General features: G+C 44.1%; 1 protein-coding gene across 1 annotated transcript in view; it reads left to right on the forward strand.

The window, feature by feature from the left end:
• Positions 1-1518: 1518 nt before the first annotated feature.
• The window catches only part of LOC123830250 (cytochrome P450 4B1-like), a 36143-nt gene continuing 22924 nt past the window's right edge, over positions 1519-14737 (forward strand). The window contains exon 1 of the mRNA XM_045856296.1: positions 1519-1706. Within this exon, the coding sequence (XP_045712252.1) occupies positions 1527-1706 (180 nt within the window). The 5' untranslated portion in view covers positions 1519-1526. The remainder of the gene's footprint in view (positions 1707-14737) is intronic.

The following is a 14737-nucleotide window of genomic DNA, read 5'->3' on the forward strand; positions in this document are numbered from 1 at the left end:
CAGTTCCTGCAGCCTTACTCTCTGACCTGCATGATTTGCATTTTTTTATTATTTTTTTTTGAGAGGGAGAGAGAGTGCAATAGTGATTTCTTGTTCCACTTATTTATGCATTCACTGGTTGTTTCTTGTATGTGCCCTGACTGGGGATCAAAACCCAGACCCTGGTGTATTGGTATACCCTCTAACCCCTGAGGTACTGAGCCAGGGCCTTGGATGACTTGCACATTAAGTGGAGCACTCTATGTTCTACCCAATGTGCAGAAACACAAAAGTGCAATTTCAGAACTCTCTTGGGTTTCCTTTTATTGTTTTTTCACTTTGCTTTCCCTGCCTCAGGGAGGATTGGTAGGGTGTTTCCCCAGCATAGGTGTGGAGGCCATGTTGGCATTCTACCACTCTCTGAGTCAGCACCTGTGATCTGAGTTCACAGATCTCAGTTCCAGTCCCACCTGTTTTCTGGTTTTCCCTCTGCCATCTCCATGCCAGGTCCAGCCTTTGCTCTTCTCTGCCCTGCTGGCAGACAAAGCTAAGTGATGCCAATGGTTTGCTGCTGTTGCCAGTCTCTGTAAGCCACACCATTTGATTCCTCAGTTCTGTTATCTCTCCAGATACAGCCCTGCATCCATGCCTTTTCATCTGAAACACCTGTAGTAAATTGTTTCCTGTGGGACACTGAGTGTTACAACCCAGGACAGGGAGGAGAAATAGCAGACTCTCTCCAGGCAATACTGGGACCTGAGAAAACCTTGTTCTTTAACAGAATTTGGGCTGGGCAATTGAGGGCTACACCTGCCTCACTGTGAGGCTTTGGAGAATTCCCTGACCTTCTCTGGGCCCAAGTGGCTTGTTCCATCAATCCAGGAGGGGCTGAATTTGATGATCCTCCTTACCATTACCACCCTGAAAGTAGTATGGTATGTTCTTTAGTGTCAAGTTTGTACTATGGTCTTGGGGTGAAGTTGGCCCTTTTCTGACTCAGGATGTCTCTTCTGGAGCTAGAACCTAGTTCCTGATAGTGCCTCTCAAAAGGAGACTCAAAGCATCATGTGCTTGGCATTTGTGGAAGCCTCCCAGTAGCCCATATTGAAAGGGAAAGGAGAAAGCTCAGGCAAAGGTGAGCCTCCGTTTCATTATCTGGAAAATGAGCATAGAGTGAGTATCTATGACTGCCTCATTTGGGTTAAATGAGACAGTGTGTAGAAGCCTCCTGAAACAGCAAGGTGCTTATATGAAAAGGCAGTTGTTATGCCAGTGATTTTACCAAGGAAATAAGGCATGATATCCCTTGTGTGATTTTTTTGAAGCCTGCAACCTGGATTCTCTCCAGCTGTTTTGAGACTAGTCAGCCAGACTGTTTCTGCTGTAGTCTGTGACTTTTTGGGCTGCTTTCTCTGCCTTATGAAGCTCCACCCTCTGTACTTCTCCTGCTGGTTTGGCAGGGGGAAGGATCAGGCAAGGTGCCAACATGTAGAGTATAAGTGAGCCAGAAAGCAGCAGGAGGAGCCTGGGTGGCTGCAACTCCAGCTATGGGGTCTGTCTTGCTCTCCCTGAGCCTCTCCCGCCTGGGTCTGTGGGCTTCTGGACTGATCTTGGTCTTAGGCTTCCTCAAGCTCATTGGTCTGCTGATGCGCAGGCAGTTTCTCACCAGGGCTATGGATAGCTTCCCAGGGCCCCCTACCCACTGGCTCTTTGGCCATGCCCACGAGGTACGTGATGAGGGGTGGTATGAAGGGGGAGGAATGGAGAAAGAAAATGGCCTCTTTTTCTTCAGAGAATCCATCCCAGTCTCCTGGGGGCCAAGGAAGGAGACCCAAGTAGGGCAGGGAAGTGATATCCTGGGAGCCATGGTTTCCACTCAGCTTTGCCACCCAATCTCCCCCTCAGTCCACCTTTTGAGCTGGCCTAGGTGGGGGCAATTTAAGGTTGTGACCTTCCCATGTAGGCAGCAGACTGCTCCCCATTGTTTTGAAGTTCAAGGTTCAGATAAGGTTCTGTTAAGGGCTTGGTGGTAGCATAGGGGCAAAAATCCTGGATAGTCTGACAAAATTAGGTAATCTTGTTTAAAGCTTAATCAGCATTCTCTTTGTTTTGTGAAGTGTAAGGATTTCAATTTTAAGGCAGAAAATGAAGGTGAAGGCAGAAAATGAGTCCTGTCACTCAAAGACCACCCAGGCCGTCTACGCTGTTTGTTCCCACAAAGGTGAGGTTCTTGTGGCCATGCCTAAGAGCTGGCTCAGGAATTGTGACATCTTCTTTGTTTCAGGTCCTCACTTGTTCTGCCCAGTTAACTCAGGGTGGGGAGACCACCTTAACACCCATTGTCAGGAACACCTCTTAGCTTCATACCTTCATGGGGACCTAGACCAGAGGTTTCTGCCCACAGGGAAAGGAACACCTGCACTGGGACCAGCCCGGAGAGTAGATTGTTTGGCCCAAAGCCTTTGGAGATCCTTGTTAGCATATTGCAAGTAGAAGCCTGAATTTAAAAAGTTCTATGACAGTATTGCTCTGCAGCCAGGTTTGGGAGCCCAGGTGTAGATGCCAGAGATTAAGGCTCAGAGGGAGGCATAATTGCCTCTTCTACCTCCTGAGTACCTTCCCTGATTCACAGTCTGAGGAATTGCTTCTCCTCCATGATTGATGCTGGAAATGAACTTGACCTTCAGATGAGGATTGCTCAGGCTTATTCTTGCCCCACATAATCTCCTCTCTCAGGAAGTCCAAGTAACCTTGGAGACACCCAGGAAAGGAAAGGATGCATCAGAAAGGTGAATCAGACCCAGGCCCTGCTCTCAAGAAGCTTACTGTGTAGAGGGGAAAGCTGAGATCAAATCTTTCCCTGACCTGAGCTGGGACAGGTGCCTAACCAGGAGTTCACATCACCCTCTTGCTCTGTATATCAGCACTTGTCTCACTGTGGTGACATTTTCTGTTTATTTGTTCACCTTTCCCAGTGTAGACCATGGCCCCTAGAGGATAGAGATCTGGTCTGATTCACCCCTATACCCTCAGGGTCTAGCACAAAGCCTGGCACAGAGTAGGCAAAACTGAATGAATAAACAGTGGATGGTGGAGAGTAGGGAGGGGTATTGGTAGAGGAGAGGGAGTGATGGAGAGTACAAGTGGAGAAGCCAGGAGAAGTTTGGGAGAGGCTTTACTAAGTGCAGAAGGAGGTGATAGAAAGGTTGAGGTCAGACCCTAATGGTGGTATGACAGGCATTTGGGAGACCTTCAATCCCTATTCTCTCACAGCCCCTCCACTCTCCCTTGCCTCCAGTGAAGCTGGGTTCTCTAGGATGGGCACCTTGCTCCCCTACCCTCACATCAGAGTTTGCTCTTTTTCACCCTCAAATTCCACCTTCCTACTCTCCCACCACCCACTGTGACACACTTTGAGAGTATGTGGAAGGCCTAGAACATGGCTTAGCTCTGGCTATTGCCTCTAACACAAGTATGTGAAGGGTCTTCACACCAGGAAGGATATGGAGGGGTAGATGATCTCTGGCACTAGTAAGGTTTCCAGAAGAACTGTGGCAGATATGAGTATTGCTACCCCAGCTTTATTTCCTTTTCCATTTGCTTGGAATATTTGTTTCCAGCCCTTCACTTCAGTCTATGTATGTCCTTTGTTCTGAGGTGGGTCTCATGTAGGCAGCATATGTGTGGGTCATGATTTCTTATCCATTCCGCTATTCTATGTTTTTTGATTGGGGCATTTAATCCATTTCATTTAAGGTTATTATTGATAGGTATGTATCCATAGCCATTTTTTTGTACCCGTGTTCCTCTCTCTGTCACTGTTTTTCTTCCTGTTCTTCAAGCAGACCCTGTAGCATCTCTTGCAGAGCTGGTTTGGAGGAAATATTCCTGGAGGGTTGTTTTATCTAGGAAGCGCCTTATTTGGCTTTTCATTTTAATTGAGAGCCTTGCTGGAAAGAGTAGTGTCAGTTGCAGGCCCTTGGTTTTCAGTACTTTGAGTATTTTTTGCCATTTTTTTCCTGGCTTGGTGGTTTCCATTGAGAAGTCAACTGCTAGTCTTATTGGGGCTCCCTTGTATGTTAGTTCCTGTTTTTTCTTGCTGCCTTTAAGATTCTCTCTTTGTCTTGGAATTTTGCCATTTTAATTATGATGTGTCTTGAAGAGGGCCTCTTTGGGTTCATCTTGATTGAGACTCTGCATTTCCTTGATTTGTGTGACTTTTTCTCTCATCAAATTAGGGAAGTTTTCCATCATTACTTTTTCAAATAGGTTTTCTATCCCTTGCTCTTCTTCTTCTGACATCCCTATTATATGGTATTATTATGTTTCATATTGTCTTGCATTTCTCTTAATCCTTCTTCATTCTTTCTGAGCCTCTTTTCCTTTTCTTCCTCTTTCTGGGTGTTTTTTTTCTACTTTGTCCATCAGCTAACTAATCCAATCTTCTGCTTCATCGAGGCTTTTTTTGATTCCTTTTACTGTGTTCTTCAGTTAAGAAATTGCATTCTTTACTTCCTTTTGGCCCTTATTGATAGTTTCTATTTCCTTTTTTATGCTGATATAGTTTGCAGTGAGTTCATTGTAGTTCCCTGTAGTTTCTGGTAGCTCATTGTGAGTTCATTGAGTTTCTTGATAACCATTGCTTTGAACTCAGTATCTGATAGTTGAGTTGCCTCTACTTCTTTTAGCATTCTTCCTGAGGCTTCCTCCTTTCCTTTCCTTTGGGGATTGTTTCTTTGTCTTCCCATTGTTTGTGAGACTCTTCTTATTGGCCTCAGCTTCTTAAATTGACTCCTGGGTTTATGGTGTGAACTTCTGTGGCAAAATACATGTTATATGCAGTGGTACAGTCCCCTTGATCTCCTGAGCTGATTAGTCTTGGGCTGTTGTTTAAGTTGGCTCTGTGTTTGTCTTTGGGTTTTGATTGTTATTGGGTCTTTCTTTGGTGTGTCCTCCCCACCAGCTCCTTAACTGAGGGTCACTCTTTCCAACACCTATTGTATTTTTTGTGCTTGTGAGTGCAAGTTTTGTTGAAGCTGGATCTTCTGTGTGTACAAGGTTTTGAGGGTTCTCTCTTGCTCTTGTTCAGTTGTTTGTACTGGGTAGTTTCTCCACTATTTAGTTGTATTTCCAGATAGGTCCTGGATTGAGGTTTGTGCAGTTTCTACTCCCTCCCTCACTTTCTTCTGTTATTATCTGTTGGTGTTTCCTTTGTTGTTGGGCTTCCTCTTCCAGTGGGTATCCTGGTGTCCACCCCTTCCAACTTCTTTTTTTTGTAATCATTTGGAGGGGGAAGACAAAATGCTTTAAGACAGCAAGAGAGTATTCTATGATATTTAAAGTAGCAGTTGGTAGAGAAGAGATAGGAGATCTGTTGTCTATGTATAATGTTAATTGTGATCTTCCACCCAACTAGCTGATTTTTAGAAAGGATGGAAAGAAGATAAAACTCTTGTTGTGGAAGGAAAGATTGTGAGTTGAATCTAGAAAGCAGTGAGGTTATGGGATGTCAGATTCTGAGGTAAGGTGAGTGTAAAGGATAATAAATAGGTGTAGCATGTGAGAGAATAGAGTTAACTACTACAGTAATAGAGTTCAGGAAAGTGTGAAGTGGGCTAAGATCTTGGAGGGGTGTTGTGAAGTATTTACAATTGTATGGAACAGCCATTATTTACAATAATATTAGAGCAACAATCATATAACAGAATCTATGAGATCTGGATAACAAGAATAGGGAGCACAGAACCTTGAGTAGTGTGCTAATGGAACGCAAGTGATGTGAAAGACAGTAAATTAGCAATATACTATGAAAGAGAGAACAGGGGAAACCTCTCAAGTGATACAATATAATCAGCCAAGCAAAGACGACTATACAGAAAGAAGAGAGATACAAAAATACTATTAAAATAAAAGCTGTAGAATAATGAAAAAAAAAGTAATACAAATATGCACTAACTTGCTGATTCTCTGTAATAGCAAAGTGAAATTATTCTCACTGTCTCAGCTGTTGGGATGCGCCTTTTTGGGTCCAACTCTGGTCTTTTCACAGTTCCTGTTTTTTTTTTTTTTTTGGTCTCACTTGTGGGTATTTAAAAAAAAGCAGTAGAAGGGAGGAAGAAGAGATAAAATTGGAGAGAAAGGAAGAAGGAATAAAACAAGGAAGAGGGAAAAAGACGAAAGAAGAATTTAAAGATAAAACAATAATAAAAATTAGAAAATAAAAGGTTACTTAAAATAGACAAAAAGAAAACAAAACAAAAAAACCCCTCCAAAACACCAAACCTCTTGTTAGTTTCATACTGGCCAAACCAGTTTTTCTGGTCTTGCTGGCTCCAGCAGGCTCAGGGGCTATTGGTATGGCTTTTCTCCCTTCCTGATCTGCACCCAGTCTCACCTGTACTCTCCCCAGAGCTAGCCTGGTGCCTCTCCCTTGGGTGCAGGATCCAGGTGTTCCTCAGAGCGATCTTTCCCTGGGCTTACCACTGTGGGCTGGGTTGTGGGTATGCACTTGGCCAGGTTGCCTCTGTCCTGCGGACTTGAATGTGTACCCTTCCCAGTGCTATGGGGGCATAAAGGGCCTTTTGCACAACCTCAGGATCACTGCCCAGCTGCATGGGGAGTGGGCCGGAGTGATTGCTGCAGGAGAATTCCCCAAACAGTGTGTCTCCTTTCACTTTTTCTTTTTGAGAAATTCCTCCTACTCAAGCCTGCTGCTCTGTACAGTGGCCTGGCCTCTCCCACAGCCCAATTCTCCAGCCAGACCAGTGACTATTGGGGGTCAAGGCCCATCAGGGCCCAATTCTCAACTCTGCTGGTGTCACAGACTCTTCAGGTGCTAACATCCCCTCTGTGTTTGCCACCTAGTCTTCTTTCCCCTCTCTTCGACTTCAAGCAACCAGGTCTCTCCCAGTGCTCCTTAAACCTTGTTTGAGTGGGGAGGGAGCAGTTAACCTGGCTCTCTCCCAAGGACTCTGTGGCAAACCCAGCAGCGGGCGCTGGGCATGGGTCTGCAGCCGCCCTGGTCCCCATGCTGGTTCCTGGGACCTTATTGTCCTGAAGCACTCTCCTTACCGTCTGGTTTTTCAGTGTCTGCTATAATTTTTGGTCTCTCATTTTCATATATGCTGCAGTACTGTTGGCTGTTTGTTCTGTTCCTCCGAAGATTGGCTAGAGTTTTCTCCCATGTATAGGGAAACATGGAATCTGCTCCTTTCTACCTTGCTGCCATCTTCCTCTCTCTGCTTTTAAGGTTCTATATGATTTATATTGGTTCTTAGTCCATCTTGAATGTACTAATGTGTGTGTGTGTGAAAATATGGATCCAATTTCACATTTTTCATTTTTGTCATATTATCTGATAAGTCTTCCTTGGGAATGCCTATTCTAATCCATATTGGCCAATTGTACCACCTCACTGTTTTAATTACCATAATATCATAACACATTCTGATAAGTGGCAGGGCAATTGTTTCCTCCCTATTCTTCTTCAGGATCATCTAAGATATTCTTGCCCCTTCCTACTCCTATATCAATTTATGATAAATTTGTCCAGGTTAATTTTTAAAAGGCTTTGTGGGGATTTTGATTGGGATTGCATTAAACCTAATCTTAACAAGATTAAACACTATTTCTATTTAGAAACATGGGAGAGATATTGTTTATAATATCTTTCAGTAAAGCTTTTTCCCAACTGCTATTTTTGCAGCAACATCAGGGTCCTATACAATATCCACAAGAGTGACAAAGCAAAGTTTGCATACCCTCTGCACACTTGTTTCAGCTCTCCATAGTTATGTATTAACACGTTCTTTTATTCTGAACCACCTGAGAGTGACTTACTTTCAAATGATGAAATTTCACCTCTAAATATTTCTGCATATAATTTCCAAATACCTCATTCTTCTCTATGAACTCACCATAATGACCACATTCAGGAAGTTGGACACTGGTACACTAGTTTGCTGTTTGCTGTAATATACAGCCCATATTAAAAATTCTTCAATTGTTCCTTAATGTCTGTCATAGCTGAGTTTTTACAAATTTGAATCAAATCAAAGATTTCACACTGTATTTAGATGACTGGTCTCTTTTTTCTATTTTCATCTAGAACAGTTTTCACCTTGTCACTGACCTTTGTGAATTGTATCTTTCATGATATTTTTGAAAGACAGGCTGGTTGTTTTGCAAAATGTCCTTCAATTGAGTTCCGAGTTGTTGTACCAATATACACTTCCACCAGCAATCATTGTGTGAGCATTTCCTCATCATTAGATTCAGTGCAAACATTTTGGGCAGGAATACGGTATCACTGAGATGTCCATCTCAGTGTGTCACATCTGACGGCACACAATGCCCTTTGTGGAAGCGCTGGTGACATTGTGTTTGGTCACTTGGTTGAGGAAGTATCTCTCAGTAAGTGTTGTAATTATTTGCATGTAGACCTTATACAACTTTAGGTATAATTATGCCTAAGTACTATATAATTTGTATGCTATTATAGATAACATCTTTAAAATATTGTGTTTTTAGGGCAATTGTTTGTCGCTGGTGTATAGAAATGCAATGACCTTTGTATGTTAACTTTATATTCAACTGCCTTGTGAACTTGCCTAATAATTCTAACAATTTGTCTGTGGAGTTTTTCATTTCATGTGGACAGTAACATCATCTCAATGTAATGATGGCTTTATCTCTCTCTTTCTGATAATTTATGTCTGAATGTTCTTTTCACTTATTAGGGCTGAAATCTCTCCTTTGTGCTCACTCAGCCCCAGAGTTTTTTCCTCAGCCATTGGCACCAACCATACTGTATTATTATTGTCTGATCCCTTGACTGCCTTCTGTATTAGCCAGGGAATTGTTTGAGGACACAGATTGATTGGCCTTTAAATCCATGGTCCTCAATAAGTCTTGGCTTGGATGAATGTTTAAGTATAATAATCACCATGTGCTGAGCACTGTGCTATGCACTTTACATAAATAGTTTTACTTAATCCTTCCAATAATACTACAAGATGGGTACAATTATTGTGTACCTTTTTTGAAGAGAAAAGAAAGTCCCAGGGAGGTTCAGTAACTTGCCAAAGCCCACATAGCTAAGAAAGAGGTAGAGCTTAGGTTTGGACTCAGCCCTGAGTTCTGACACTTTTCTCTTAGTCACAATTCTTACTGTTTCCCCAGCAAGTTAATAAATGAATAGATGAGAGGAATGATGGGGGTGCCTCCTTTAGTCTCCAGATGGTGTCGAAAGATCTTCTGGGGTTCCTCATGTTTGGGAGAGGTTTGAGCACCAAGCCTGACAGCTCTGTGTCTCCATAAGCATGATGGTTAGCACTGAGCTCCCTAGAAGCCAAGGCACAAAGGAATTGCACAGATATCAGCATTTTAGGTTGCAGGTAAATGCCCAATCCACTGAGCTGCAACAGCCAGAAGGATATCAACATTTTAGTTGATGAAACCTGACCATAGATGTTAATGAAAGTGTCTTCAATAAGCAGTTCCTCAGGAAACATAGTGTTTTCACTCCAACATAGTGAGGCCCATGTTGTATTCTTGGGTCTCTCCAGCTGTCCTTGGCAGCAGTAATGTGCTAGGGTTCAGAGTATAGTAACACCATCACAGGGGCTACTATCCTTGGATTGCCCTTACCAATTCTGGCCATTTGAGAGATGGGCTAAGGCTTTTTTTAAAAAAGATTTTATTTATTTATTTTTAGAGAGAGTGGAAGGGAAGGAGAAAGAGAGGGAAACATCATTGTATGGTTGACTCTTGAGGGCCACTCACTGGGGACCTGGCTTGTAACCCAGGCATGTGCCCTGACTGGGAACCAAACCAGAAACACTTTGGTTCACACACTGGCACTCAATCTACTGAGCCAAACCAGCTAGGGCTAAGCTAAGATTTTGCCATGTACCCAAGGAGTGACCAGGTAGCTCTGATTCCTCAAAGATCACTGCATCTCCATCTATCCCAGCAGCCTGCTTTCCCTCCCCAATCCCAATTTTGACAACACATGGACTGTGAGCCTTTAGCCTAGGAATTCCTGAAGGTGGGGGCAAGTCCCCCCAAAGACCCATCCTTGGGTCCTGGACTTAGGCTGCAAAAGCCCAGTTAAAGCTGCCTCTTCAACCTAAGGCTATACAGCTTTTGTTGTGACTGGGAATAGCCAGACGTAAGACTTAAGGGCTCATGCTATGAGAATGGCCTAGAGCCTAAGGATAGTCATGTGTGGAAGGAAAGTTCCCCCCTCTATAGCAACATCTATCTGCTATTGCTATGGAAAACAGCTATGTCTTGTCCAGAGGCCCTGAAATATTATTGGGGGAGATAATTTTACCCCAAGCCTAAGCTACATATTCCCTGCAATGCGAATAAGCATTATGGTTAGCACTGAGCTCCCTAGAAGCCAAGGCATAGCCACAGATATCCACAGAAGCCAAGCCACAGATATCAGCATTTTAGGTTGCAGGTCTGTGCTCAGTCTACTGAGCCACACCAGCCAGAGGGATATCAGCATTGTAGTTCATGAAACTTGACCATAGGTGTTAATAAAAGTGTCTTCAACAAGCAGTTCCTCAGTCAAATACACCTGAGAAACACTTCATATATTATATCCTGTTTGAAGATTCTTGAAGGCATTGAATATTGAAGGCTCAGAGGCATCTTGCAACAAAATTCTTTTTACTTAGAATTTCCCAAGTTTAACTGATCATGGGGATCCTATTTCATAGAAAATTTGTTAACATTTTGCAGGAAATCAGCATTTTTGATAGACCAGTTTGGAAAATGCTCATTTATATAGTTTTCTAGGTTAAGCAATCATTCTTTCCTGTTGTTAAATTCTGAGGATGGACCAAGAATATATGTTTCCCTAGCAGTTTGTACCTGCGCATCTGTCTGAACCTCTCTCTGTCCCCATGACTCTTTGTCAATATCAATGTTCTCCAAAATTTTTGTAGGTTTTGAGGCCCAGGATAAATTTCCCTGGTGGACATCCATCTATGGTGATTAAACAAGTTTAGCCAGGTGAAGCCAAATCAAAACTTTGGTGGTGAGCACAATTCCCTCAAGGGTTGTCTGGGAAGTACAATGAGAGGGCATTAGAAAATGTAGCGAGTTCTTGAGAGCTCTACCTGAGTCCAAGGTGGGTTTATATTTAGAGATAACAGTGGGTTTACCCAGCTGCCTTTAGTGACCTCCTTCCACATTTCCCTGTTCGCTGCTCTGGGTGAGATGGGCTTGAGGAGCAGAAAGAAGGATTATGCCAAGAGATAAAAAGGTTAAAAGCCTGCAGGTCATCCTGGACCTGGGTTTAACCTCTGCCTTTTCAGGGCCAAACAGCTGGGTCCTGAGAACAGGCTAATGGCAGCAGCAGGTGTTTCCTTGACTCTTCCAGGCACACAGTCCCCATCCCATTCCACCCATAGTTGCCTGAAGTGTGACCACCAGAATGAAACTCATCAAGGGCAGGGTCAGTTTCTTGTATCTTCCCTTCTAGCACCCAGCATGATGAGGAGAGGGCATCAGAAAGTGCTTGGCCATTGACACTTGTGGTGTAGCTGTTTTCTAAAACTTCCACAGATGTGATCTCATTTGGAATTCACAGCAATAGTGTGAAACATGGCAGGGATCATCCCCCATTTTATAGCCAAGAAAACAGAGGTTAAGAGAGGTGTTGCTGTATCCAGTGTCCACGCAGTTGGTGCATGGCCATCTACATGCTATACTGTACCTGCAGCTTCTGGAGGGATTCCCACTGTTGGGGGGTTGTGGGGTGTGCAGTTTCTGCCCTGGGTGTGGAGACAGGGAGCTCTGTCTGGTCTAGCATCGTGTGAATCTTCCCAGTGGACTCCGCCTATTTTAGCCAGCAGAGAGTGGCATGGAAACACAGAACATTGTAAAGCCCAGGACTCATTTGGGTTCACCCTCACTTTATATCAGAGCCTTAGCAGAGTTTCAAGCAAATATAATGACTGGCTTATACTGAACACCTACTGTGTGTCACAATTATTATTATTTCTAATGTTTAGAACAAATATGCATGGAAGCAATGGCCGTCTGTCCCCATTTTCCAGACAGAGAAACTAGGTCACTTGCTTGAAGGCATGGCGTCAGTAAATGGTATACTAGGGATTGGAACCAGGTCTGCTGGTTCCGAAGGATTGGTGCATCAATGTTAGCAGGCCCAGGTGACAAGTGTCTGCAGAATGAACTTGTTGAGTGAAATCAAGGCACATACCCTTGGTCTTTGTGTTGGTTTTAAACATGTGAGCAAATTCTGTGATAGTCTCCCTATCAGGAGGTGGAGTCTAACTCTACTCCGCTTAACTTGTGAGCAGGACTTTGTGATTCATTTATGGTAAACAGAATGAGGTAGAGGTGATGCTGCTGGGTGCCTGAGGCTGGATCCTACAGATTTTGGCACTTTTGTCAGGCTCTCTCTCTGGAAGCTTGGTTTTGGAAGGGAGTTGCTGTGTTGTGAGAAAGCCCAGGACACTCAGAAAGGCTATGTGCCATGTTCTCGCCAGCAGCCCCAGCTGAAGTCCAGGGGTCATGTGAATGGCATGTGAGTGAGGAAGCCCTTGAGAGGACTCGAACTCTGGCTACTACCTGATTGCCACCACTCTATGTCCCAGTGGTGCTGTCCTCTTTCTTGGCTGTTTGGTTCTACACACATCATTGCCCTTGCTCCTTCAGCCTCATGCAGCATAACACATGCAAGTGTAGTGTGTGTGTTGGGGGGGTGATGTTGAAGATCAGGGGCCACAGAGAGATGCTGCATCAAACCAGGCAAATGAGGACTCAAACTTGAGTCACATTGAATTCACTTTGGCCAATTTCACAGGTAGTCCATACCATGTGGGATTTTTGCTGGTCCTGGACACCCTTGGCCTGAAGCTTTCTGCCATCATCTGGTGCCTTTCTGTCTACCCCAACCCTGTCCTCCTCACCCTCTTTATTCACATTAATTCTTGTTTTCATAAGAGCCACCTAACAAAGAGATGAAATGTTATTTCCCTACATTTAAAGTTATTTACTTTTTCCAACATTCTTCTGATAGGAGGCGGAAATGTACTTACCTCAGTCACTTCAGGCTGCCCTTGCTCCCTCTGCCAGGTGTGTGCCAAGTCTATGAGTCACTGTAATGCTATTGAGGCTGGATGTGGGGTGTCTCTTCTCACGGCCACACCCAGACCTGTTAGTGGTTCTGTTTCACACTTACTATCAGAACATGGGTTTGGGTATCTTCCTAATTACCAACCATAAGGTCTCTCCAGGTTCTACTCTCTCCCAGCCACATCTGAACCTCACCTGGGTGCACAGAACACTCATTTGCTCCTGTGCTGTGGGGGTGTTAAGACCCATCAGCCCAGATGCATCATGCTGCTCCTTCTTCACCACCTTTCCAGAGCCACATGGGTGTTGTTTCTGTGGGCTTGACCCTGGGGAGACACCTGTCCTTTCTGTCTCTGAGTCCCCAGCATGAGTAACACAAGGACCTTTGTCAGGGACTCACTGGAGTCATCTCTTCCTCATGACTTTGTCTCTCATTAGATCAGTTCTGGTCTCAGCTGCAGGAGAGTCACTCTGGTTGATCATGTGTTTCTCCAAAACGATGGTCTATGTTACAGGGTATGCTCCACACCCCTCAGGGCTTCAGCTTTTAAAATTCAAAAGCACAAATTTTTGCAACTCAATGACTGGGATTTTGAATCGCCAAATCGAGAATTTAACTCTGATTGCTGAGAGCTGCAGGTCTAGCTTCCTGAGTGTGGACTGGGAAGGGAGGAGACCCAGAGGGAAAGGAGAGCAGTGCACAGAGATAACAGAGTACTGGGAAGTAGCATCTTACACAGAGATTTAAAGTGTCTTTGTCTACTCAGCTTGCATCTAACCTGTATCCAGGAGAATTTCATGAAAGGATACTTTTTATGGCCTTTCTGCAATCTAAAATATATTCTTTCCCTGACAACTCTTTTATCTTTTTCTTGAGCCAAGATTGCAGATAACTTTTAAAAATGGCACTTTCTCCCTTCCTGTTATATAATTATAAAACTGTGTAACCAGAGCTATGGTGGAAGCCAGCACTGGAGACCTAGGGCAGAGTATAGAAAGAGACTAGTTGCAGGGTGCACCACAGAAAACTTCCTGGAAGAAGTGACATGTGAGCTGGCAAGAGCATTCTAAGAAGAGAGAACAACACAAAAAGCTGCAGAGGTTGTCCTGGGGATGATGAGCAGGAGATGTGGAGGGACCTACAGGGTGCAGGCAGGAAGGGAACACCAGAGTGACTTGAAGGAATCAGCTTGTGCCAGGCCTGGGTGACCAAGGGTTTAGCTTTCAACCTGAGGTTAAGAGGTGCAATTCCATTGCTAGCTTCTAGATAAGGTAGTGCCATGATTCAAATAGTTTTCTCTCTGTTCCTTCTCCTGTTATTTGCTCATTCCACTCTCTCCTTCTGAAAGAGCCAGTGCCATTCTCTTCCTTGTACAGAGAGAGTTTCTGGTCTTGCTCAGTCCCTGCATCCTATCTCTTTCCCCTTTACTCCTAAACCCTGCCTCTCCTGGCAGCTTCATTACACCTACCCCAAACTTGCAACTTGTGAATATCCTCTTTACTCTTCTACCTCCAGGCTTTGCTTTTCTGTTCCCTCCCCCTGAAATACCCTTCCCCAAATCCCTTCTGTCTGGTTATCTCTCACTTATCGTTCAGGCCTTGGCTCCATATCTGCCTCCCCAGATCATATCAAGCGTTCTTC

The sequence above is a fragment of the Phyllostomus hastatus genome, unplaced genomic scaffold, assembly GCF_019186645.2.
Source record: "Phyllostomus hastatus isolate PE091 unplaced genomic scaffold, TTU_PhHast_1.1 phas_contig_1445, whole genome shotgun sequence".
Lineage (NCBI taxonomy): Eukaryota > Metazoa > Chordata > Mammalia > Chiroptera > Phyllostomidae > Phyllostomus > Phyllostomus hastatus.